General features: G+C 45.8%; 1 protein-coding gene across 1 annotated transcript; it reads right to left on the bottom strand.

Moving 5' to 3' along the window:
- Window positions 1–20392: 20392 nt before the first annotated feature.
- On the bottom strand, window positions 20393–26263 carry LOC125756642 (uncharacterized). The gene is made up of 5 exons (XM_049411539.1): window positions 26177–26263; window positions 22822–23112; window positions 22521–22581; window positions 22291–22456; window positions 20393–20607 (listed from the first exon to the last, which is right to left on the bottom strand). Exons 2-5 carry the CDS (start codon window positions 22879–22881, stop codon window positions 20490–20492), a joined length of 405 nt encoding a protein of 134 aa, XP_049267496.1. The 5' UTR covers window positions 22882–23112; window positions 26177–26263; the 3' UTR covers window positions 20393–20489.
- Window positions 26264–27085: the final 822 nt, after the last annotated feature.

The following is a 27085-nucleotide window of genomic DNA, read 5'->3' as shown; positions in this document are numbered from 1 at the left end:
CTGCTGGGCGAAACCACTGAAGATTTCACGGTGTAACCATGATTGCTTCAGGAGCTTCGCCCAAGCTCTTCATCATTCACCCGTGGATATGCTGTGAATTTTTTCTGCTTACTACAGATGCCACCTAAATTTTAAAAAAATACCACGTGACATGCCCACTTGCGCGCCACAATTCCAGTGCTCCCTAACATTCCGCAGTTTTAGAATAGCGTATGCCAATATGTGGCGTTTTTATTCAAAAAGAGCCAAATGCAGAAACCGAAACTGGGCTAAATTTCACGCGATCGTAAAGCGCGCCCAAGTATCTTTAACTTCTAAAACAGTTGGAATCAAAATGGGGCAATTCCTGATTGTAACGTGAACTCGAAAAGGCAGTTTTTAATAAAAAATGAGCCAAATTCTGCATCTGTTTCAATCAAACTGAGCCACATTCAATAAAGCAGCGTTGCGCGTCAACAGTCGTGACCAAAACAACCAAAATGGTCTCGTCTAAGCTGTTTCATTTGTGTCCTAGTTGCTTTGTTATTGTGTTTACGTTCTACAATTAGTTTTTCTAGGGCGAGTTGGCACTTACTGGAGGACAATGTTGTAGGCCACAACTCGAATATAACGAGTAAGAGGCTGACTTTGCTACTTCTTTCCGCCTCTTAGTGATTCTTTTCGAGTTTAGCGCTACAGTATGATGTCCTTTTTTCGCTCCAAGACGGTATATTTGAAATAAAAGACGTATGAAATGAAGATATTGGACGCCGATCTATTCCTTGAAGAAGAAGAGGAGGAAGAGCTGGAGCACTTTTTTCAAGGCCTTCAACAGATGCCAGGAACAAGAAAACGCAGCCGACCGTCCTGAAGTATGCGCTTTTTCCCAGGAAGGACCACTCGCTCTTCAGGTCTAGTCATCGCCACCATGCGACGAAGGACGGCGCACGTAGTATTTTAATACGAATGTGTTATTTGTCGGTGTCCACAAAGACTTCAGTGACGTATTTCCGTCACGGATATGACGTTGATAAAATGGACGTTAACGGATGAGAAAGCAAAAACAAAACGTTATCCCGCCGGGAATCGAACCTATACTTGCCCGCGACGATAAGCGCCTGGCGTTCTACGGACTAAGCTACCGAGGCAGATAACCGACGCAGCTTACAAACACGGCTTATATATCTCTCAAACATTCTCTTTCGCACGGTGCTCTCTGTTAGAGGGGCCAGGCGGGGCGGGGTGGTGCCGCCGTCTGTGAGCGGTGACGTGAAGTAATGCAGCATGACACTTAATTACTAGCGCCGATAGAAAACGATTAGGAGACGACGCAGTTTAAGCATGGCCTCCGAAATGGCGCGCAATCTCGGAGGCCATGGTTAAAGTGTCATGATACCAGCTAGCGAAAAACGCTGGCCGCGCTAGCAGCCTAGCAGCGCTAGCATCGGGGAGTCGCCCCAGACGCAGTTACGTTCTTTGCCCTTCGCTTCGTGTAGTGTTAGCGTGTAACGGTTTGTTGTCGGAGTAGTGTAGGTGTAGCTTCCACCTGCACCAATGGTGTTTCGCCGCCGACTGCTTCGAGAGCGACAGCACCGACTAATAAAACTGTTGCAGTAAGCGCCGCAGAAAGGCAACGATGTCGACTGTTGAATGTCGTGCCTTGGTGGAGCGAAACAGGCCAGTGGGACGTGGAACGCCTGCGCGCGTTCGCAGCTCAAGCTAAAAAACCTCTGCCTCCCGTGTTGCTGAAGCGCAGTGAGGTAGTGTATGCGTGAGCACAGGCGTAGGTTACCCTATTACTCGGGAGCGCACACCGTGCCGTTTGTCTCTTTAAGGGGACACTAAAGAGAAACAATGAATCGGTTTATATCGATAAATTGTGCTCTGAGAACTCTAATGTCGTTAATTTCGCCATCATAGCTTTGTTAATTGAGGAGAAAATCAAGTTCGAAGTTTCATTTTCAAATTTTGCGCTGAAATCTTCCCGCCTGACGTCACGGATTTCAAAGTGTATTTATCGTATTTTGGCGCCACTGGCTCAACAAAATTACATCAAACTCGGTATGTTAAGTCTATGGCCCCTTCAGAGGACAATGTACTTAATTTTTACAGATTAGGAACTACGTAGTCCCTAGTAGGCGCCGTCAAAACATGTGACGTCACGCCGAGTGGTGCGGAAACTTCAAGGTGGCGTCGCCACCCACATTTTGTTTTTGCACGTTTTCTCGCTTACTAAGCGTCTTCTCGCCGCAAGCGTGGTGTTCTTGGTATCGTGAAAGAGTACTTTACTAATATGAGAAAGATCGTTTTGCTCTTTGTCCCTTTAATTGACAACGCTTTGAAGAAGTGCATATTGAGTACCAGTGCTTTTATGTGCTTGTTGATGTCATCTTTGCGCGGAATTCACGATATGCTGTGTCCAGGTATATGTTAAAAAACTTCAGCTACCGCAACGGTTAAATCATGACCATGAGCGTTAGTCGTCACGAGATGTGCCAGTATAGGCATCAACGTGGGTGCATCCACGTAGCACCGATAGACGTTGTACAAACTCTCATATATCACCATAGGTCGGCAAAAATATTGGAACTCACTCCGACTCACTCAAGAAATATATTTTGCGCTGGCTCACTGGGACTCAGACTCACCAATATTTTCCTCAAGCGGACTCACTTGGACTCAAACTCACCAACGTATTGCTCAGCCGGACTCGCTCAGACTCACGGCTCGATCTGAGTCTGAGTAAGTCGACTCACGAGTGAGTTTGCCGGCTTATGTATATCACTACACAATAAGCACTTCTTCTGTGAAGACACGTTTTACTTTCGTGTTATACTTATTCCTATAACGGAGTGATCGGGCATGTTTTTTTTAATACGAAAGTGTTTTATGCCGGGGTCCACCAAGATTTTCATGAGGTATTTCCGTCACGGAAATACGTCAGCAAAATTAATGTCATCAAATGGCAAAGAAAAAACTATAAGAAAAAGTTCCGTTGACAGGAGTCGAACACATGACCTCTCAGTCCGCGACAGGGGCGTAGCCAGAATTTTTTTTCGGGGGGGGGGGGGGGCACCTCCTTGATCTGAAGTGGGGGTCGGACAGGCAAATGTGATCGAGTGTCATTTTGAGCTCTGTATGCCATGGCAAAAAAATTTCGGGGGGGGGGGGGCACGGGCCCGCAGCGGCGCTTCGGTTTGAGTCGATTGTCGGCAAATGAAGCGCGTTGACTGCAGCCTAATGGTGATATATACGTCCTTCATTGCCCCGTTAATGTATGAAGTCGGCCTGACGTTTTTATTACGTGTGAGGGAAGCACAATCTGCCAGTCCAAGGGGTTACTGGGCTTCGGTCACAGTCGTCTTTTTTTTTTTTTGCACTGTGCTCGATGCTTTTTCTGGTTTTATTTGTACGTGTTTAGCTTGTGTTTGCGTGACTGAGCCAATTAAGTATTTACTTCTTGCTCTATCGGCTACAAAACAAGAGAGCCCATTCCCAGGATTTGGGGACATTTGTGCGTGGTGCCATCTCTTGGCGGTAGCAACGGCGTCCTGCCATAACTGAATGGGAAGTGGGCGAAAAAAATCATATCTCTTGAAAAAAGCAAGCTATCAAAAACGACTCGGGGTTCTATACAGTAGAGACCTACTGGAACGTTTTGGTAAAATCGCAGTATTGCACTACAAAGCGTGTGGCTTCCCAGGACAATTGAACACCGCCCATTAGAAACACACATGGTGCCCTATTGTAAAATTTTAAACATTCCGGGAAGCCACGCGGTTTGTGGTGCGACACTGTAATTTTAACAGAATGTTCAAGTAAGCGTCTACTGTATAGAACCGGGAGTCGTTTTTGACAACTAACTTTTTTCGTGAGATACAATTTTTTTCGCCTATTTCCCATTCAGTTACGGCACCCCAGTTACCGACGAGAGATGGCGGTACGTGCATATATGTCCTCAAATCCTGGTCATGTGTATTTCTGCGTAATTAGATGAAGTAGAACATTGTGCACTGCTTTTCTGTTTGCATGAATACGTGTACCGCTATGAGTGCGTGGCTTGAGGTCTTTTTTACCGCTAACCGGCCTCGGCAGACGCTAATTCATGCTTTGGGTATCACAGGGATTTCGAAATCGCCAACACTTAATTTATGAGACGGTGTCGCTAAAATTCTACATTCACACCTCGACATTTAGTACTTCTTTCGTTGAGGACGACGCCAAATGCACTATGTGCTCTGCTTGAACGACAAAGTGGCACCCACATTGAAATAATTTTGGCGAATTGACGGTACGATGGTTAGACGTAGCGTCATACCGACACGTGCATGTACTCGCTTATTGAGTCCACACAGGTCTCGGAAGGCGAAATGCTCGTGTATATCGTGTAGGCATATCGACATCGTACAAGCATTTGATACTGTGCTACCACAATGGAATATGCCGTCCACTGAGGACGTGCATGACGTACGCACACATGCGAACGCGGTGTGGCTAGCAGACGATGCAAGGAGCCATCCACACCACGAGGTTTCTTCCGCTCGCCGCTAGGTGCCGACTCTGCTCGATCTCGCGGACATATGCTAGACAGCACGAAAGTCGCTTCGCTCGCTGCAGTGGCCGTGTTTCCTTACGCCAGCGTTTTGTACATTTACCCAAGATCGGATCCTAAAGGAGCTGCTAGCCTTACTTCGTATATCATTCCAATGTGTTGCTATCGCATTCATTACTTGAATGTGACTTTTTTTAAAGCTTCTTTAACACCCACGCCTAAAGATTATTCTGAAAGTCCGTCTCCTCAGCTTGTATCATTGCTGTCGATGAGTCACCGCTTGATCGGACTGAAATTGCGCGACCGTCCTCTTCGGTTTAGAGACCACACGCTAAAAGCTACTTTCACATTGAGAAGACACACACAAAGACGGACAATGCACCCGCGTCTAATTCAATTTCATTACAAGAAGGCGCTCTGAAAAATATACCTGCGGTACACACGTGCGCACAGGCAAGAAAAAAAAAAAAAGGCCAAACACAGAGAGATGTTCCACAAGCAATGCTAGGTCAGGTGCATAAAGTAAAGCTTCTTATAATGTGGCAGAAAAAACGATATACCGTGGCGCCGACACGGAATCATCCCTGTGACGTGCTAAGTTGGATTGCTCAGCCAACAGCCCCACGTGCAGCACGCTTTCCTCATCAGACGCTGGCCTTGAAAAACGCGGCCTGCAGTGAACTCACGTGACCTCTTAAGCGTGACCTAAAAACATGGTTCAAGCCGGAATCGAAACCAGGCATTCTGCGTAGTAATGAGTTCTACCATAGAGCCACGCCAGAGCTTGAACATGCTTTCGAAAAATACCTTTTACAGGCGTCATGTCGTGCAACGAGTCGCTTTAACTGACGAAACATTGTGTGGCAGCAACCTTCTCCGGCAGGACACACTCGCCCTTATCCCACCGTGTGTCTGCACCCTCCCACTTCACCTTAATGGGGCGGAGGGTGTCGTCAGCTTCGGCCTGGGGTGGCCCTTACACCGGCTGTCATGGCAACGTGGAACTGATCGCATTTACGTACCACTGGGTGCTAAGTGTCCGTACTGTTTTGTTAGAGAGATGGAAGCGCAGGCACACCATCTGTCAAGGGTTATATGTCAAGGGTTACAGTCGGAACGCCCCGATCAACTACTGCAATCCGACCTTCGCTACAGTAACACGACCAGCTATGACCGCTGCATGCATGACTAATACACACATACACACGAAGTCAAGCCTATATCACAAAAACAAAAAAGAAAAAAAAAAACAACGTAGAATCCCACCAGGCGTCCCAACATGTGAATTGCGTAACGAGTGAGGGGTGTAAAGCTTCTCAACCATTAGAAAGCCATCATTCATCATCACCAGCCACATCAACAAAGTGTGCAGCTACGCAGGTGCGCGTATTGCCTCACGGACGCGTAGTGGGTGCTTCGCTAAAGGCTGCACACCTTTGAAAAAGACAATACAAACGCAAAGGTGTCCGCATGAGGCGTTCAAAGGATTGATTTAATGCAAACCTTATGTACTTGCTCGTTGCAGCTGCTTTGTCTTACATGAGTGCAGCCACGCTCTCGCCTTCTTGTGTTACAAGAGTGTAACACCTGCCTTTTTTTTTTTTTTTTTTTGTTCTCATGGGGATGTTGTTTGCTGCATTGTAGCTACACAGCAGTTCATGTTTTCGCCAGTGTGACGACGAGCTATGGTTTGTTTGTGACACGATTTCAACGTTGAACCAGTTCTTGTCGTTACGGGAATCTTTGCTCGTTTGAAAGCGCGAGTTATGTCGCACCGCAGTCTAATCTGTACTTTCATATTTCAGTTGAAATGTAGGAGTAAGCTAACGTGTTGCGCCCAGACGCCCAGAATGAGCTACAACGGCGCGAGCGAACCGTGCGAGGGCGTTGTAGATCATACTGCGCGAACGTGATCGTCTCATGTCGCCTGCTACTCACCGAACATTTGTATTCTCAGTCCGCACGTAAGATCATATTCTCGAAAGAACTTACTGGAAACACGTGCGAGGCACATCGAATCAGTGTCCATTTGAAGCTTTATCAGCCATGCGTCGCGAATTTTGTTGTCCTTGAAGCAGAAGTGAAATTACGCCCTGCTCCTTCGCGTGCATGATGTATTGCGGCACACAGAAGGAGGGTATTATGCCGCCGAAAACGATGGTCAGGCTTTCCAAGCTTTTGTAATTTCTGGGTGTCAGTGCGCATGAACTAGTGTAAAATTAGGCCGATTAATCAAGTGTTCAACTACGAATGTTTATTTTCTAAAGGGTGTAAATGTTTTCAATTGCATTAGTACGCGGAATATTTTTTTATTTTGAAGAATTTCTAGACGTATTAGAACTCAGCCCTGAACTGCAGACGAATTTCCTTCCTTTCGCTTGGCTATTGGAAGAGACAGACATCATTTGCGGGAGAAATCAAAATGTACTTGCGTGTCTACTGAAATTTCGCTAAATGACCTTTAAGTGCGGCTGATATTCACCACTTGTACCCGGAGAGTTCGCAGGGTGAAAAGAAATTAACCGGAACTAAGGTGAATTCTTTACCGATAGACACCACAAGTGCTGTAGAGGCGTCCACAGAGCCATGGTCTGGGCCCGCCAGAAAGAACATGTGCACGGTTCCAGAAGAACATGTCGTAACTACCAGGCCCGTAACTAGGGGGGGGGTTGAGGGGGTTCTGACCCCCCCGAAATTTTTTTGATGCTTTAACTTTTCGGGTGATACTAAAATATTTACACGCCTTCACAGCGACCCCCAGCTGCCAAAGTTACACTGCAACTTTCCTGGCATTGCTTCCCTCTTCTTCCTTTCTTCAAACCTACCAGAACACCTCAGCACTCCCTCCCCCGCACGCGCACATGCCCTATTTGTACAGCTTTGCACTTCGCCCTCGCGTTCCTTCGAGTCTTTTCTTTTTCGTCTTTCACCCCGTAGCAGCTCCTTTATTGATTCCAGATGCTTTCCTTGTGCATTGCCGCTGGAGAAGTTATCCGTCTGTGCGGACCGCACGTGTCGGCTTTGGGTTTCTACGAAAAGCGCGTCTCCTTCTGTGAAAGTAAACAGTTCGACAGCAACGGCAACACCAACACGACGTGCGCAAATTTGCCAGGGAACGAAACCCCTAAGCGGAAAAACTCAGCGGCGCATTCCGAGGACGCAGGCTGCAGGGTAAACTTTTCTCAAACTGTAGTCTTCGCCACCGAAACGAATCATCGAAGATGACATCTACTGAAAGACTGGCATATCCGAGCAACTTCGAACAACCTTAACCACACGCAAGGAAATCTACCTCTTCTGTACACACAAGGTATATGCGCCTCCCTACAAAGCACACAAAGCGAGGATACAGCCGGCACACAATCCGGCACCAGCGGTCAACTTTCACAGGAGAGAAAAAACGCCGCCAAGCTGGGCTGCGCGCGGGAGTACAGAGGCTGACGTCACAGCCTACAAAGTGCATTTTTGGGGGGTCACGGCTATTTAATTAGCGCAGCCCAGAGAGGATTATGCAGGCGCCCAGGGAGCCGTCTGTGAAAAGGTGACTTTTTCACAGGAACGGAGCAACACCTGCTTTCTGGACTGTACCACGGGAGTGCAAATGTCTCGGCAGTGCATTCTTGGGGGGTTCACGTATATTAAGGGGAGTATGGAGTGCCCATGGAGTCTTCTGTGAAAAGGTCTTTAAGTAGCGTTAATCCAGTTTGCTGCAGCGGGAGTACAATAATGGTCCTGCATGCACACCAGCTGTAGCGGCGTTCAGAAAACACATGCGCCACGCGGGAGCCGGCGCGTTCATCACACTTCTACATTCTAGCCACTGTAAAGTGGATAAGAGAGGAAGAAAACATCGCCCGCCGTTCACGCCAGGCAGTCGAAGCAGTCGCAAACGTCTTTTTGGAGCCACTGGCCACTTCTGTGTGCGTGCACAGGATTGCGGCAGCAAAATGAAAAGACACTCTGCAACAACGAAGCAAAGGAGTCTTGCGTCTTACTTCAAGAAAGTTCGAACCGATGAAGCGGACGGAGAAGAACCGCCTCCTTCGAAGGATAAAACTTCGCCCTCCTCAGCACTGGTGGAAAGCCAAGCGCGTCGGAACTTCTGTAGCGACTCAGGAGAATGCACCGGTTTATGTGAATCACCTGAGAACGAACACAAGCAGGACACCCATGCGCCGCCGGAAAATGATGGTGGCCGCAGTGCAACTCCAAGTGACCTTTGTTCTACAGTCAACGCTGGGCAAAGTGACGCCTTTACCACTGGGCAATGCCCAAGGAAGGTGAGTGGCATGGCACCTACACATTCTGGTTCGCCTCCCCTCTGTGCGACGAGTGCGAATATTTTGGACTTGGGACTGTTTGTCTCGAAAAGCAATAATGTAAATGATCCAGAGACGACGGAGAAGCTGCTGCTCAATCCGTGGACCCCTCCGGCTAACTATGATTATCCAGCCACAGGGAAAAGGAATCTGAAGTTCCAACCTCACTGGGTAGATCGTTACCCATGGCTTGTTTATTCAGAGAAGCTTCAAGGAGCATTATGCAAATATTGCGTAGTCTTCGCAAGCGAGTGTGCAGGAAAAGGGGAGCACCAGCGCTTGGGCTGTTTTGTAACTAAGGAGTTCACCAATTACAAGAAAGCCATGGACGCCTTTAAGAGCCACGCATCCAGCAGTTATCACGCCATGTCAACAACGCTATCGGAGAACTTTTTAGCAGTCCGGTCCCGCTCACAGCATGACATCTTAACACAACTTGACCACGGTCTTAAAAAGCAGGCGGAAGAAAACCGCAAGAACTTGCTGCCAATAATAGAAACAATCCTTTTCTGTGGCAGGCAAGAAGTACCGCTTCGCGGCACAGACGACTCTGGTCCGATAAATATGTCTGAAGTGCTGCCATTGAAAAATGATGGAAATTTCCGCGCACTGCTTAGGATGAGAGCAAAATGTGGAGATGCCGCCTTGAGAGCTCACATGGAAACATCTCCGGCGAATGCGCTGTACACGAGCCCAAAAATTCAAAATGAGTTGATCACCCTCTGTGGTAAAATCATACAAAGAAAGATAGTTGAAAACGTCAACTCAGGTTCGTGTTTTTCAGTTCTAGCTGACGAGGCCACTGATATATCTCGCACCGCCCACATTTCCCTATGTGTAAGGTACGTTGGACACGACACGTCGGGAGTGCCCATACTTAAAGAAGATTTTGTAGATTTCGTTCCCGTGTACGATCTCACTGGCAAGGCGCTGGCGAGCACAATCCTGAACAGCCTTAGAGGTCATGGCTTTGACCTGAACCTACTTTGCGGGCAAGGATACGACGGCGCGGCATCAATAAGCGGCCACCTTAACGGTGTTCAAGCCTTCATTCGTCAAACAGCGCCCAAAGCGTTGTACGTGCATTGTAGCGCCCACTCGTTGAACCTTGCTCTGCTTCACGCATGCAAACTCCCCAGCATCCGCAACTGTTTGGGAACTGTATCCTCAACCTGTACGTTTGTGAGAGCTTCGCCACAGAGGACGAACCAACTGCGAGACAAAGTAGAAGATTTAACACAAGAAAAAAGAAAATCAGTTCTCTCCTTTTGCCAAACAAGGTGGGTAGAGAGTCACGATGCACTTCAGCGTTTCCTTGAACTGTACGTGCCTATTGTACAATTCCTCGAATATTTGGAAGAAGAGGCCGCGTCATCTGATACTTCATCAAAAGCTTCTCAACTGCTCAATGCCATTACGAAGCCCGAGTTTGTCGTTTCGCTTCAGATCTGTAGCGACCTCTTCTCTTTGACACTGCCACTTTGCAAGTTTCTTCAAAAAATTGACTGTGACTTGGCTCAAGCGTGCGATCACGTAAAGAATGTTATAGACGTTCTTTCCACAAAAAGGGCTAGTGCGGAAACGGAATTTAATAAGATTTTTCTGAAGTCGCTCTCTTTGCTGAAGATCACAAATGTTGAGATGGCCCTACCACGCATCACTGGAAGGCAGATGCAAAGAAGCAACGTACCTTCTGCTACTCCCGAAGAGTACTACCGGAGGAATGTGTATTTGCCTTTGCTGGCTGACTTCGAAAATCAATTAAGAGACCGGTTCGATGCCCATAAGAAGGTCGTGGTTGGCCTTAACATGCTGCTGCCGAAATTCTGCGCATCGGCTAGCCTTTCTGATATTGATGATGCAGTGCAGTTTTACCTTGGCGACATTCCTTCCGCTAATGTCATCGAAGCAGAGTTCACACTGTGGGTGAACAAATGCTGCCAGATCGAAGAAAAGAATCGCCCAGCTTGTGCTTTACAGGCCTTAGAGATGTGCAACCGCGACTTTTTTCCGAACATCCACAGCCTACTTTCTATCCTGGCGACTTTACCCGTGTCGACGTCGACCCCGGAACGGACTTTTTCCACACTGAGAAGGCTGAAGAGCTACCTTCGAAATCATATGAACAACGACAGATTGACCGGACTAGCACTGCTCAGCATCCATCGAGAACTTCAAGTGACCCCAGAACAAGTCCTCACAGAATTTTGCAAGTTGCCGAGAAGGAAAAACTTCCTCGTTTAAACTTCCCTCTATGTTTCAAGAGTCGATTAAAAGCTAAACCCAGCTAGCCCAAGCTTCAACCCTTCTATTCTTTCGCAGTTACGAGGAAACTATCCAGCAAGCAGAATGTGCGAACGGTAACAAGAAGATCGGAATGTCGGGCGACTTGTTTGTTTGCTTGCATACATACTGTCACGGACTGCCATTTTTGCGACCCGGCGTAACGGCAAATTAACGGGCGCCGCACTCCCCCGCTGACCGGTGGAACCGTTCGCTCATGAAAAGACTGGTCTTTAGTGCAGGGAAGTACTGAATGGGGTGTTCTTCTTCAAACGTTAGTCGCCGATGTTTGATCCTTTGTACCTACGGCGGCGTCGGCAGGGTCGTCAAAGGCCGCGATGCACCCCGAACCAGCTGTAGACTGCAAGACGCACCGGCTGAAACCAAGGAAACTGACCATTCCCACGGGCAAAACTGCTTGTGGACAAGCCGTATGAGAGAACCCCAACAGGTTGTCACTCTCGCTCAGTTGAGGACCCTCTCCTAATTAAAAAGGGACGCGGTCAATATATTTTTAGGGTGGAGTTTCTAACAATGAAACGTGCATGATTGGACCCATGTAGAGGTCTCTTTTCCCCCAGGACGAGAATGAGGGGACACGGAGGTCGATTTAAGCGCAGGATTTCGCCTTGCTAAGCAGTCTAGTTGCTGACCAACATGGTGTAGAAGGAGATCAAGAAGTATCCCTTAAGTGGTTGTGGCTCCGTATCGGCTGGCCACCTAAACTTAGCCATTCGTCTAGTTGTGACGCGAAATTAACGTCTGTAACGTAGGCAGCGGTACTTGAATCTCGAGTAAGTTCAACCTGCCCGAGATCGGCTTCAAGCACTAGCCTACCGGAAACACCAGCGCTGCAACACCGCCGACATCGCAGTTGTGCCAGAACTCTCTCTGACTTCTTGCATCCGATCGTCGTGGACTCAACGCTGCCGGTCATCACAGGTATCCCTTCACCTGTTTATACCTTCGGACTTTCTCATCTGTAGTTTTATTGTTGGTTAGTTTTGTGTAGTTTGTAATACTTCTCTCTTGTAAGCTGATTTATTGATTTTATATGTATTTTGTTAGTTGGTATTAAGTGTTGTACTAGATTCCTCGTGCTGCAATATCACTAGAGTTTTGTTTTTCCCCACACACGTCTCTGATCTCTTCACTGTCTCTGCTTACGTACGGAACGACCTAACCTGCTGCCATTCCCGTCGCCGACTTCGCGCTGGCGACGCTAGAGTGGCAGCTTGTAACACATACATACCGTTTTTTGTACCGTGGTTACATTGTGTTACTTCATCAGGAGCCGTTGGTCGCGGTGTCCCCGGCTTTGGTGGTGCTATTGTCCAAACTTATTTCTTGCTTTAACCAGAATTTGAGGTTGACATACCAATTTCTTTATTTGGGTACAAATAATTGAAAAGTACCATCGAATTATTACAAGTAAGCGATGTACTTGATTTATTCACAAAAATAAGCCAGTATAAATCTTAAAAAATGGCAGCCGTTCTACACGCAAACCCCCCCCCCGAAAAAAATTCCTGGGTACGGCCCTGGTAACTACTGGTAGAATTTCGCGAACCGCGATCTCCATTTTAAAGGCATCTACTTGCACCTATACGTTACCTGAAACAGCCACAATCGTATGGACGCCAGGTCGTGATTCTCTCGCTGGGAACCAGAGGGCCCACGCCTCAACTCGATCGCATACTCACCGAGCCTCACAGCGAGACAGCCGCGACGGGGAGAGTTCGGAAGCGATAGTGAAACAATTTCAGGCAATAATTCAGCACTACAGACTGCAACGCAGGAAATATCCGCCGCCGCACGAGTCTCTCGCGCTGAAGCAATTTCTTTGAGGCAGCTACAACGCAATACTCTATTTCACCCCACACAATAGCAGCACCAATAATGTCAAGATTGTAATGCCCCGGCTAGTTGTTATACCTAGGGCTCCGTGTTTTCGGATAAATCCGAAAAAATTCGACAAACAATCTCCGGTAAAATTGTTGACAATTCGGATTGATCCGATAAACTCGGATTTAAAGGGCATTTTCAACGTTCAAAGGGCATTTTGAAAGCTGAGAATCATCATTCTAAAGGAGCGCACCTCCATCAGCGGCAGGAGCCTCGTAAAGTATGCTTCCGCCTGTTACAACAAGCTTTAAGGTTGTCCTACGAACAAACGTAGGTGTTTCGTATTCAAGTATTTGTGCTTGTGTGTATATGTGTTTGTTCGTTCAAACCTTCCAGACATGTAAAATACACTTAGTGTGTTCGCATGTTCTCGTCTTCAATTATCATTTCATCTAAGATATCGAAGTATTGAGAATGATAATAATAATAGCTCCTTTATTTTTCATCAAGAAGATGACGGAGGCTGGGAGAAAAAGCTGAGAAGCAGCTTGACTAGCTCCAGCCCACCAAACGTACACTTTGGCATGTTTACAGCAGTGCCCATCAACAGGCTTATTTACAGGGGGAATAAACAGCAAATGAAAAAAATCGGCAGATCCCACTCGTTGTGGGAACCGGTTTCATGCGAAGCAGTCAGAGAGTACTTATATGCTGCATTTGATGGCTTTGAGCCAAACGTTACGAGGTGGATCGATGTGTTTTTGTAAGTGTAGTAGCTGTGTGCACATCGTGGGCTTACCAGGCACGTCGACGACGATAGCACTGGCGTTTAAAGGGTAACTTATGGTGCGACGTAACGTCAGCCCTCACGTTAGAGTACATACCTCAGTATTACCGAAACGAAGTGCACTTTATGGTGTAGTCATGGGAATATCATACGTAACTTTCGTTAATGTATTCCTCCGGGGTCGATCAATGCTTCAATATAGCTTGCTGAATCATAGGAATACAAATGTAATGTTTATTAGACTGCTATAAAAGCGGAGCCAACACTGGAACCACCGACGTTAATCTGATATGACGCCTATATCGTAACAGTACAGATGTAGTGTTTATTGCTTTCTTGTAAAATGACATAGCCAGCACTACAACCGCAATCGACGTTGCACCTACATTACGCCTGCATAGGCTGTTTTTCCAAGTCAGTTTATAGACCTGGCGTGGCTCTGTGGTAGAATACCTACTTGCCACGTAGAATGCTTGGGTTCATGCAATTCCTCCTGGGATCCTAATTTTAGGGGCGAAGCTCCTTAAGGCGGCACCCGTTCGTCCCTCGTAGTCGTAGTCGTAGTGCGTAACCAGTCTTACGCTTTGACCTCCAAGGTGGTGCCGGTGGGAGATTTTTCCTGTGCGTTGTTGAACAATAAAAAATTCGCAGCGTTAGCTAAAAGCCGACTTCTTCTGTCTCTCATTCCCATTAGCAGCCATTCTTTACCTCCAAGGTAGTGCCTGGTGAGATTTCTCCTGTGCGTGATTAAACAATAAAAATTTTCTTCAAAACGCCGTTGATTGATGAAATAAACCAACGAAAGACGCCAGATGTTTTGTAAAAGCAAAACGAAAGAACGCCAGATGTTTCTAAAGCAAAACGAAAAGACGCCAGCTGCTTAACGAAAGACGCCAGATGTTTTCTAAAGCAATGGTTTTCTAAACAATGAAAATTCACAGCGTACATGTAAAATTAAAGTGAGCTGCAAGTCGTCATAACTCATCGAACCTTTAGTATAAACGCGCCCGATCTCACGTCGGTGATGATGTACTGGGCAGAATTCACGGAAGATTCACGGTTTGCCGATGAACCTCCGCAGCTTCGCCCACTCATCATCATTCACTCCGTGGATATGCTGTGAATTTTTTTATTCTTGCCATTCTTCGGGTCAACGCTGCCGATATCGGTTTTTCTTAACACTCTCCCATTTAAATTACCATTGTCTGTTCTCGCCGTTGCTGGGTAGATATAAACTGTCAATCACCTGTGGCGCATACCTGTACACCGCGGCCCGTGATAAATGGGTATGTGCCACACGTGTCTGCAGGAAAGGGTTTGACGACGTACTCGACAGTCATATTCGTCAAATCCTCTTACGCTCCCATGCCAATTTCGGTCTGACCAAGTTAAGGAGGCGATCATGAGAACACTCAGACGTAGGCGGCTAGATAGATAGATAGATAGATAGATAGATAGATAGATAGATAGATAGATAGATAGATAGATAGATAGATAGATAGATAGATAGATAGATAGATAGATAGATAGATAGATAGATAGAAAGAAACGCTCAAAGTGGCAAAGGTTCGCTAAGAAATGCTTCGCACTTAAAAAAATGAAAGATGGAGAAACGTGATTATCAGCAACGATGCAACGCAATTCCATTCGAAATAAAATTAACAAGAACACATTGCAAGAACTTATAGGCGATGCGCAAAGCGCCGACGACGCCATCTGCCGCCACGGCTCGGAAGCGCTGACGGGTCCCGGCGAGCAGTGTTCCCGCGAGCGTCTACGCGAGTGCACGGATGGGTGTGTTTTCGTCGTGATTTAACGACTCTGTCGGGCCTCAGCGATGTCGAAAAATAACTGCTGCGTTGTCGGCTGCTCAAACACACACAAAAAATCGCAGGAACGCACTTCTACAGGTTTCCCGTGCTATTTCATGAGCGAGAGCGACGGCGGCGGTGGATTGCGGCTGTACGACGTAGAAAGTAAGCAATCGCGCTTTGTTTACGGCAGTGTTAGAACGATTACAGTGTTTTTATTTCTCCATTTATGTCGCTACGTATTCAGCGAACGCTACTACGTTTACACTTGGTCGCCTCGCCTGCATTGTAGACGCTACAATGCACATGAGGTTGTTATTAGTGATAAGACGCGATGCCTAGGCTCTCTTGAAATACGAATGGCGCGAAGCGCAATGCCAGAGAATGTGGGGAAGGTGACGGCTCCTTTACAAAATCGCCGTGGAATCACACGTGTGCTGGACGAAATCGGTTGCATTCTACCTATTGATGGCACTGGAATGCGATCATCGGTGCAGAATGTTCGCTGTGCGCTTCTGCACCGATGATGACAAGTGTATCGTTGATTTTTTTACAAGTTTATCGTGCTGGTTTCAAAGTTTTAGCAACGCTGACCCTTCGCGTGGCCGCACCTGTGAAATCTATACGCCGGTACGTGGGACAGCGCTCCCTCAAAATCTACTATATAAATACATGGCACGTAAACGAAGCTGCTGTGTCGAGAAAAAACGTTGGTTCACGCGTCAACGCATGCAAGCATTATTGATCGCGACGTTATAACGAAGGCGGTGTACTTACGATGAGCTCCACTTCGTAGGGAAGCTTGTTGACGCTTGTCTGTGGCAAACGCTTGGCGCGTATGGTGAAGTACGTTGTCGTCCCACACAGCTTTGACATTGGACACATGTCCACTATTATAAAGTGCGGCTCCTTTGCGCACACTATCGCTGCAAAAGTAATTATCTGGGACGCGCACAAGCGGCAAATCGCACGCGTGCAAATGAAGCGTCTGCTACGCGACCCACCAGCGGTTCCAACGGCTGCCGCTACGCGGCTTTCAGTGGCGCCCCTATAGGCGCTGCGCATCGCGGAAACACCGAATTTCGGAGAACTGTGGATTTACGAGACGTAAACTCCGAGAGACGCCGAATTTCTTCCGAAAAAATAAACTCCGAAAACACGGAGCCCTATAGCTGTACCTCGCCACTTAGGCGTGTCAGCTCACGAACGCCAACTCACCAATCCCACTCCCAACCAGTGTTGCGGAGTTGCCACTCCGGAATTGGAATGACTCCGGAATCATTCCACATTTTCGCGACCCCGGAATGGAATGGGAATGGAATAGGGCCAACGCTTGGATGAATGGGATGGGAATGGAATTAAGCGCCTTTTGCACGGAATGGAAAGCGAATGGAATTACGTCTTTCTCCGAAAATAGAGCACGTTTTCGTCTACGCGCTGCTTGCGACCTTTATTGCAGCACTTGAAAATCACGAGGACGCCTAAGTTCTTTTTATGACGTAGTTATTGCCAAAGAACCAGTGATTAATTGCCGTACGTGTTGTTGTTGTTGTAGAAACATTGGTTTGAGCCAATAAAAATAAAAAAATAAAATAAAGGTAGGTGGCCTCTTCTAAGTTCAGAAAGCTGCGAGCGACCGCTGCAGCTCTAGCCCGGGCGATCAGGCGAGCCCCGAGTTGAGAGCTGGTCAGCCCGCACTCCCACTGCTCCGGGGTAGGATCATTTCATATTATTATTGTTATCATTTTTCCTTTGCATCTTTTCTTCGCTCGGTTGCTACGACTCGGCACATACCCGTGCTCGCATCGACAAGCAAAGAGGGCATTGGGGAGGAACGTATTTTGCTACACCCTTAATTGCTACTACTGTAAAATCATGCTCAAATTAGTCATGTAGGCCTGTGTAGATGTTTTTTCGAATTCGAAGGCCACAACGCATTCTCTAGGTCCACCTTTAGTTAGCCAGAGCCAAGGTAGGCGTGGTGTAAAAGTGTGAACGATCTGCTAGTTTGTAAAAGAGAAACCGAGGCATAAGTTAGTATACAAACGAATACATTATCCCAGCAGATACTGAAGGGAGAAACAAATTATCCCTATGCGTAGGTTGGCATAGGGATAATTTTTCACTGCACGAAAGTGGTGAATAGTCTATGCACAGCCTGATCTTTCTCTCACAAGCAGTTTAGTACCTGACACACGTAAATACCATTTGCAGCAAGGAAGACATTGCGTACCTGCGCAGGCGAACACAGAAAGTTCTCCTCACCCCATCCATGCTTGCGAGGCGCGCTTGACAAGCGTGAGTGCAGACGAGCAGTGCGGCCCAGTGTTCCGTGTTCGATGCAAAGGCACAAGGTGCCTGAGCGGTGCACTGTTCCAACTAATACCAACAGATCTAGAGGGTTTTGTTCCCCATTAACCAAATCTTAGTTTTCTCCATATTCACGACCGCTCCAGACGCGTGGCAAAACTGCTTAGTCTTCTTGAAAACTACATTTGTCAGCATAAAAATACGCTTTAGCATTAAAATTTTAGCATTAACACTTTTAAGGCTCGTTCACACCGGCGACTATAGCAAGGGTCGCGCGACTAAAGTAGACAGTAAAAAGCTAATAATAATCATTTCTGGGATTTTACGTGCCAAAACCACAATATGAATTATGAGACGCGTCGTATAGTGAGAGACTCCGAATTAATTTTGACCACCTGGGGTTCTTTCCCATCCGCCTGTCATGCTAGTTTGTTGGAATTTATATTGTGTACTAAAACGCGTATAGCACTTGTTTACAGTTCAATAACTTTTGCTCCTCCGTCTTCAGAATAGCAGAATGATGCTTAGAAATCGCGGTTGTGTAATTTTAAAAAGAAAGTTTGTATATTTTTCTTGATCCATGGACATTTTCTTCACCAGTTTTCGATTAAAAATTATGTGTCGAGACGATTCCAGTTATAAATTAACACAATAGGCATTAACTACAATTTCAGATTAAGTAGTTAACGGCCAGGTAGGTAAAATGTAGTAACGGTCCATGAAAGTTAGTAACGGCTGCAGTTACTACCTATTTGCTTGCAGTTACTAACGTAGGTCGTAAACAGGTAGGAAAAAGTTAGCAACGGTTGTACGTAGTAACTGTTGACTAACGTAGGTAGTAAACAGGTAGCAAAAGGTTAGTAACGGTCCAAGAAAGTTAGTAACCGCTGCAGTTACTACCTACTTGCTTGCAGTTACAACCTTTTTACCAACTTTTTTTTTAAGAGTGTATGGCCCGAGAACTTGCTGGCTTTGATTCATATTTGAATCAAATGAATCAAGTATTTATTCGCAACTTACAACGTGGGGACTAAGATACTTAGCTGATTAGTGAAATCTTGTTAGACAAATGCTTGGTTTCTTATGCAAGCAATGTCCCCCTCTTCGAGTAATACAGCCGAGGTAAATCTCTGCTTATTGCACACCAATGACGCTATATTTCGTAACGTCATTGGTGTATAAATAGCCGTAAAATGTGAGAAAAACTACAATGAACAATACTGCTACCGGTAAAGCATCAAACGCGGCAACTTACGTAGCGGTACACGATACCTGGCTCAGGGAGCGAGTCTTTACCGGCCCTACACTGTAAAAAATATTTTGTGAAAAAAACAGAAATTGTCTGACAGCTCTCTTGCCACAAAATTTCTGTAAAGCTATGTTTTCCATTTTTGAAGTTTTCTGTGTTTTAACAGATTTTTTCAGTTTTACTTTACAGAATTTTTCTGCATAAACACAATGTTCAGTTTTGTGTTACAGAAAAAACTTGGTTTTCTGTTTCTCTTCTTTCTGTTATTTCACTGTTACATTCACTCTTACAGTACAGAAATTCTATGTTTAATAACACGTTTCAGTTTTCAGACACTGAAAAAAACTGTTTTCTGTTCTCATTTATCTGCTATTTCGCTAATAGTGTCTGTTATCGTTTACAGAAACATTATCTATAAGTACAAGTTCGGATATCGAGTCACAAAGGTTGTGTTTTCTGTTACTGCCCTCCTGCTATTTCATTACTGCATTTTAATTCTGGAACATATTTTTTATGCATAAAGATGAACTTATATATATTTTCTTAGAAAAGCATTCCTCAGTACTAAAAAGTAGTTATGTCACTCGTACAAGCGATACGCAAAAATATTTTGTTTAGCCAAATGCAATGGCAAAAATACCAATATATTGCGTTTGCATAATCCAAATATATTCCAATTTCTTAAAATAATATCTGGGGTTTTACAAGCCAAAACCACGATATGATTATGAGGCGCATCGTAGTGGACAGCTTCGGAAATTTCGAAAATCTGGTGTTTCCAACGTGCACTGACATCGCACAGTACATGGGCATCTACCATTTCGCCTCCGTCGAAATGCGACCGCCTCGGCCGGGGTCGCACCCGCGACTTTCGGGTAAGCAGCCGAGCACCGAGCGGACATTGTGAATTATTTGGAGCTACAACCGCGAGACGTTGCCTCCAGCACTCTAGTAAATAACGCAATAAAAACAGGCACGTTTCAGTAGATTCTCCTTTCATGATAAAAGAAACGAATCTTTATTTAGGCACAGGAAATGCTGCATGTAAACAGCTGCAAAATAATGAAAACTAGGTACACGTTGTCACCGTAGATTCAAACTGGTTTGGAAATTGTGTAGATATACCGTATTTACTCAAATCTAGGCCGTACCTGATTATAAGCCAACCCGCGAAATTCGCAAGGCCAGAAAAAAAAAACTTTATCATTGTACTCGAATCTAAGCCGACCCCCCCCCCCCCCACACACACACACACTTTCGCACATCGTTTTTCCGAAGAAAAAAAAAACATCGGCTTAGATTCGAGTAAATACGGTATATTCATAATGACACTGCAAATTTTGCGTTGTAGCACTTAGCATTCATAGTCTCGCAGAGCTTTGATTAAGTTGGTCATTTGTGGTGTGAGGCGGCGCTGCTTCCTTGACTTCTCGACCTTGCTCCCTCTGTCAGGGTTGAGTGCTGCGGCTGCCCTAAAAACGAATAATGGTATTTTTAGGTGCACCAGGCTGTTGCATGACTATGCTGAACATAATGGACCACACTGAGAACAACATTGATTATGTTGGTAGAGCGCTCAAGAAACCCTCGCATTGCCGCTTTAAGGTGTGTGGAATCAGTTAAAAAAATAACCTCATGATCCAGATGGAGATTCATTTCTATAAAATTGCATTATGGTTCATGCAATGTCACTTATTGCAGTGTAAGGAGTTTAAAGGAAATAATGCTCCTCACCGAGCGAGGTTCACGTGCTTTTAAACACTCACCCAAATACAATAAAAGCTCATTAATTCGCATTTCACGGGTCCGGAAAAAACGTCTGAATTAACCGAATGCCCAATTATCGAGAGTATCAAGAAAAATATAAACAAATGACTATTATATCAATGCATTTTCTTTTTCTTGATGAATGCGCAAATCCAGTACCTGTTTTGCACAAGAGTAAAAGCCACAATTTCTGTCATTAGGTTCATCGTTCACAATGAGACCGCGGCCCAAGACCCCGTGTATTAAGCCGAAACGTTTTCTCAACCCATCCCTTATTACGTACCTCCGCGAGCAACACCACCACACCCACGTGATGATCATTTTTTCGGCGAAAAATCGGTCCGCAACTGATCGTTTGTCCGTCGGAATGTAACAAGCGAGTTTTATGTGAACTTGCGGACTGCCGCTGAAGGCCCTCACCTTCAACAGCTTCCACCATGTATGAGCTCTGTGACATTGTGCGCGAATAGCCCAAAGTTGAAACAAAGCTACCATGCTATTAAACAAAACAAAGGTGTTAATAAACAATGCATGTGCTTGCTGGGACCAGTGAACACCACCAAATTATCCGATTTTTTAAGTGCACACGCATGATTGCATGGTAGGCACTATGTGTTTCACAATTTAGATCTGCTAAAAATTACTCTGAAACCATTGTAACGCGATAGACCCGGACAACGTCGATGATGGGACACCACGGGCACAATTTTCACCACAGATTTTATGGCATTGCCCCAGACAGTCAGGAAAAGAACATATTCATCCTGACGCGCATGCGTGCACATGTTCTCCATTGCAAACAATAAGAGATATGAAAAAGTTGTGTGTAGCTATAGATGCCAAATAAACTTGTAGGCGTGTTGCTGATGCAATCTGTGCCCATTTTGCTTATAGAAAATTCTCGCTTGATTGCACCAATCCTCGTCGGTCCTTTGTTTATTGTCTCTCTCTTTCTGCGTTGTGCTCACAATTATGGCATACCAATTAGCCCGGGCACACACCTTGCTCCGGCAGCAGAACCGCATAAAAAAGCGCTAGCTCTTACTTAATATAATGGAAATTGTCGTCTTACTTGGTGCCCCTTCGAAATCCTCATTAAACAGTGATTAAAAATACTTCACACGTCAACCGTTCCATATACTGACGTTATTACTTAAAATCTTTCATGACCGCTCAGGATTCCCGTAGAGTTTTACACTTAAGCTGAACATTTCCATTTAGTCATACCCTCCATCAGAACCCTCATTGACTTAGCCAAATGGGAGTGTAGTATCAGATATTGGAAATTCCCCAGTACTTGTCTACTTTTGTACTATCTAATGTGGCTTTATCTAAGTTAGTTGCATGAATGTTGTTGAAAAAGTCAGAAAAATCATATTAAGTTTTACCTTTGCGTGAACACCAGGGTTAGGCTGACCTCCTTGCGGTATTCAATAGTAAAGGAGAAGTGTGTAAAGAGCATTAACTTGAATGCCTGGCACCGTGTGGTGGATTCGATCACAGCATGGGTATCAATACAGATGGTAAATACCCCGGCAGTCAGAAAGTTCTCTCCTGGAACAAAATATTTCCTGTTTAGAAATATTCAGCAATATATTGCAAATATCCATAACAATACCTTTGGCAATGACGAAAGGGGAGCACGGCACGTCTCCGACGTTATCTTCACTTGTACTTGCCTGCAATAATAAAAGTTATGAAGTTAATTATGCGATAAGTAGTCATTAAAACTCCTGTACCCTGGAGTTCAAACAAGCATACGAAGACAATTAAAAAGTTAGACAATATTTTTATTGAACTACAGACATTGCAGATGTGATATAAAATAAAAATAAATAAATAAATTCTCTCAATAATAGAAGGTAAATTAAAGCAGCGAACAATTTGAGGAGCAGGCCACTGTCAAATTATTCTCTTACCTTCTGGTAGCTCGAGATGCAGCACCACCTTAGGGCACTATGACACCTTAGGGCTTCCATGACACAAAACCGTATAAATCCTTTTGGACTCTTCGTTTTCTCTACAGTCCTATTTTCGTCCTTGGTATCTCGTAGCACTAGCTCAGAGAAGGAACTCTCTGAACACTTTTCTGTGCTATTCCAATGGGCACTTCATGAAGAATAGATTCATGTTTTTGTGCAGTGCGGCATACTTCATGAAACGTGGCACAGTAGTCTTGGTGGTGCCAGAGAGACTGCAGACATACATCGCTGAAATGAATAAAAAAACTGCAATTACCGAAAGAAATAGAAAAGTCTGTTATAACGGTAAGCACTTCTGTAAAGCCCTAAAGAGAAAGGAAAGGAGGCTAATGCCTGACTGTAACACACATTTTTGCCAATTCAGAGAGAATGAATCTTTAACATTAAATGCTATACCTAAATGAAACATATTCCTAATACTTTCAAAAACCTTTAAAGGCATGCGCATTTGCACGGACGTGAGGCTAAGCATGCAGACGAATAACACCAGAGCACGTGGGCGGGCTCAGAGAACCTCCATTGCAGAAAGTGTTTATGCAAGGAATCCACAATGCATGCGCAATGACGTTCGCAATGACGTTCAATGCATGCGCAATGACGTTCGCAAAACACACAGACCATTCCGTCATATGCCAGTCGTCTGAGCTGTTCGGGAGCCGCCGTTTTCTGCCAAGCTGCTTTTAAAGACGATAGTCTTTCTTGGGGAACTTAAACGCAGAAATTTTGGTCTGTCTTTCTGTCTGTCTGTCTTTCTGTTTGTCGGCACGTCCCTCGATTCAACCACTCGGCCAAAGTTGAACCACTTGCCAAAGGGCCAGCCGTCTTGAACTGGTACGGCTGTTCATACTTGTGAACGTTGTCGATCAAAAAGTAAATATCATGCATATCTGAGGTGCAACATCACTAGGTAAGTATTAGGTGGCGTGTTCCTTTAATAGAAAATGCATACATACATAATTTTAAGGACCCTAGTTTCTTAAGCTGCGCTGAAAATGCATAAGAATGGAAGCTTGAGCGAGTTGGTATGCGTTCATCTTTGTTGAAACAGCGCTCACTAGACGACGACGAAGTAAAAGAAGGCACAGGACAGGCGCTACCTGTCCTGTGCCTTCTTTTACTTCGTCGTCGTCTAGTGAGCGCTGTTTCAACAAAGCTGAAAATGCGACTGCGCTGAAATTTGCCTTCCTCCGTGCCCTTCGCACGAGCTCATTGTTGTTTTTCGGTTTCGGTTCTGTATTGCACTGTACGAATGCCATGGGTTGGTGTTGAAAAACTTCAGTTTTGAGAATGCCAAGAAGGTGAAAAAAAATATTTAAAAAATGAAAAAGCAGCGTTGTGGGCGGCCTTCAGGCTGCCGGTTGTGGGCGCCGCTCTGGTGTTCCTGTTTTACCCAGGCGACGTGTAAATAAAAGAGTGTGTGGAGAGTACTCGTTGAGTGCGGACGTTTCTCTGCTTCAGCGCTTCCCGCCAAACCGCGTTTTCGGGCTGGCTGGCGTCCCCGCCGGTCGCGTTGGTCACCGCCGGTCTTCGCCTGCTGCTGCGCCGGGACTACCAGCACGCAACACAGCACTCATGTTTCCCGACGTATTGCCAGATGGCGTCCATATCTCACACAGCGCCTCTTCTATCGTCTTTACACGACATTTGCAGCGAAGCACGCAGATACGCGGCCAATTTTTTTTTTGTGGCCTACATGTCGATAGGGCGGAGGTATAGAACGGATGTCCTTCTAAAGCTGTCAGCCAAAACGTGCGAATGCTTTTTTTTTTCAAACGCCCTAAACCTCACGCGCGACAGAACGTGCGTCTCAAAGAGCTAAAAAAAATTGCGTTCAGCGGCGAACACATCTCGTACACACATCTCGAACACACTTGGTTGCGTCATTCAAAATTTGTGTCGGTACTTTTGTTCGACGATGGAAGTCTAATAACTACTGCCGCCAAGCACTGGTGAACAAAACGGGCGAGAGCCAACGAAAGATTAATTCGCCCTTCAATACGCCAGTAAAAATAAAGTCCGCCTCTCCGAAAACCGGGATTCTTTAAAGGTAGTCACGATAGATGTGCACAATAAGCCTTCACGCACGGCTAGAACAGCGGCGTCGGCGTTGGTGCTCACTGAGAGATCACATGTGACATGTGCCACGATTCACCGCCTGTACTACGAGCGCACTTGAGCCCACTTTCCAGAGGTGTTCACGGCTTCACGCCGTTGTGTGTAAACCACAGGTAACAACCGCGTATCTAACATGAGCTTCAGCAGGGAACACGCCAATCCGAAACGCGCCGAGTTTCTCCTACCGAGGAGAAGACGTGCTTCACCGCAACGCAGGCGGAATGCGATGACGCGAGGTAGCGCGTGTACACGTCAAGCCCGTGCCCCATTGGCTAGTCAATCGAGGTATCAGTTTACCGAATGGATGTGCCCCACACGTCCATTCGGTAAACTAGGTTTACCTAGGTTATCTATCTTCCGCCAGGAACTCAAAGCTTCGTAAGGAAGGTCATCCAATGATACTACGCCAAGAAGCTATGCGTTCGCACATTCCCGCCAGCAATGTTCAAGATACACAGCATTATACAACCAAGCAGAACTTATCATGCAATGACCACTACAAAACACTAAACGCCGTACACCAAGCCACAACATCATTGCTCAAGGCCATGTTCACTATGCAGGAGAAAGCTACCTATTACACGTAGATAAACACACAAAAAAAGGAAACGTTTGCACTTTCATAAAAAAAGAAAGTATTATATGCTCTGTAACGTCGCTCGGTCAGCTGAGTTGAGTTATACGCACTTCATTAGTTTTTAGAGGAAGTCGGGCCAAGCATCAAGAAAAAAATAAATGCAGAAACACAGAATACACAGGTTTGATGTAATAAAGAAACAAAGCGGGTAAGGTGAACAAATACCTCTCATTATTCTGTACAGCGAAACCTCGTTAATGGCTGCCCGCAGAGAACGCACATGAAGTGCGCTGCGAACGCTGTAATATGCGCTCTGCAACCGTCCAAATAAAAATTCGCGTACCTTGACGTGCGCTGCCGCTAACAGCAAAGAAATAAATGGGGTACAACAGCAGGCGTTCCCTCAAGCACCCACTTACAAGGCCTCTTCAGTATTTCTACCAAAACATGGAAGGAATTCCGACTTTCCCACAACGTTGGTCGCGCGCGCTGCCGACGCAAAGAAGAATTAGAAACTACGCGAGAGCGAATTTCGAAAGCGGGCAGGCATATCAACGAGTTCTTGTTGTAAGGAACTCTAGTTAGAAGCAAACCACTCACCTTTCAATGGCAGACGCACAATAAGCAGGAGCAGGACGGTGTCGTAGCCGCGCTTTACACTGCAGCCATGCGTAGCCGCGCTTCGACGTGAACGGTAGCCATCTTGTAAATGTAGGGGCCCGCGAGGCATGAACGTAGAACCGCAGAAAAGGCTCTGACTATTAATACATCAAAATAGCATTGTGGGAATAACCAGAAAAACATTAAATGTTATTTCATAGACATTTGTAATCTTTGAAGTATTTAAAACTGTGGAGGTTCAATTTTGAGTGGTTTGTTTTGCTGAAGGTCACGAATAACAGGAAATTTCGGTTTCTCTTCTTAACAGATTTCCTTCATGGCACATTCGCAGAAAGTTTCTTTCGCGGTACAGAAATTCCATGTATTTTATCTGTAAATTTACAACTATTTTTTACAGTGTATGCAGAAGTCATTCGCACTCTATGAAGAATAGTGTGCATCTCAGCAAACTGCTGCTTTGTTATTGTTAGAGAGTTTTAGAATCGGGGACCCAAGACACTGGGTCCCCAAGCACGTGCTGGGCAGAGTTAATGAGTTGGGTCAAACGCAGGCGGCGTTGGGTAAAACGTATGGGACGCCACAGGTGGGGAAGTAAGGACGCGAGCCAGACTAGAGCTGTGCACGGGCCGTATTTCCGAGCCCGAGCCCGGCCCGGGCCCGCTGACCTTGTCGAAGGCCCGCCCGAGCCCGACGGCAAAGGGCTGTGAGCCCGCCCGACCCGGCCCGACGTATGAAAACACAATCCCGGGCTCGGCCCGGCCCGGCCCGGCTTTTTGAAGATTCGCTGCGCACTAAGCACATTAGCTGTACACAAACAAATAACGTAATAATTATGCACGTGCATATAAAAAATACTGCGAGACAACGGTAAACGTTTTACGTACCAAC

Source organism: Rhipicephalus sanguineus, chromosome 1 (assembly GCF_013339695.2).
Source record: "Rhipicephalus sanguineus isolate Rsan-2018 chromosome 1, BIME_Rsan_1.4, whole genome shotgun sequence".
NCBI lineage: Eukaryota > Metazoa > Arthropoda > Arachnida > Ixodida > Ixodidae > Rhipicephalus > Rhipicephalus sanguineus.
Note: the sequence above shows the minus strand (reverse complement) of the source record. Positions and strands in the feature narration are given on the sequence as shown.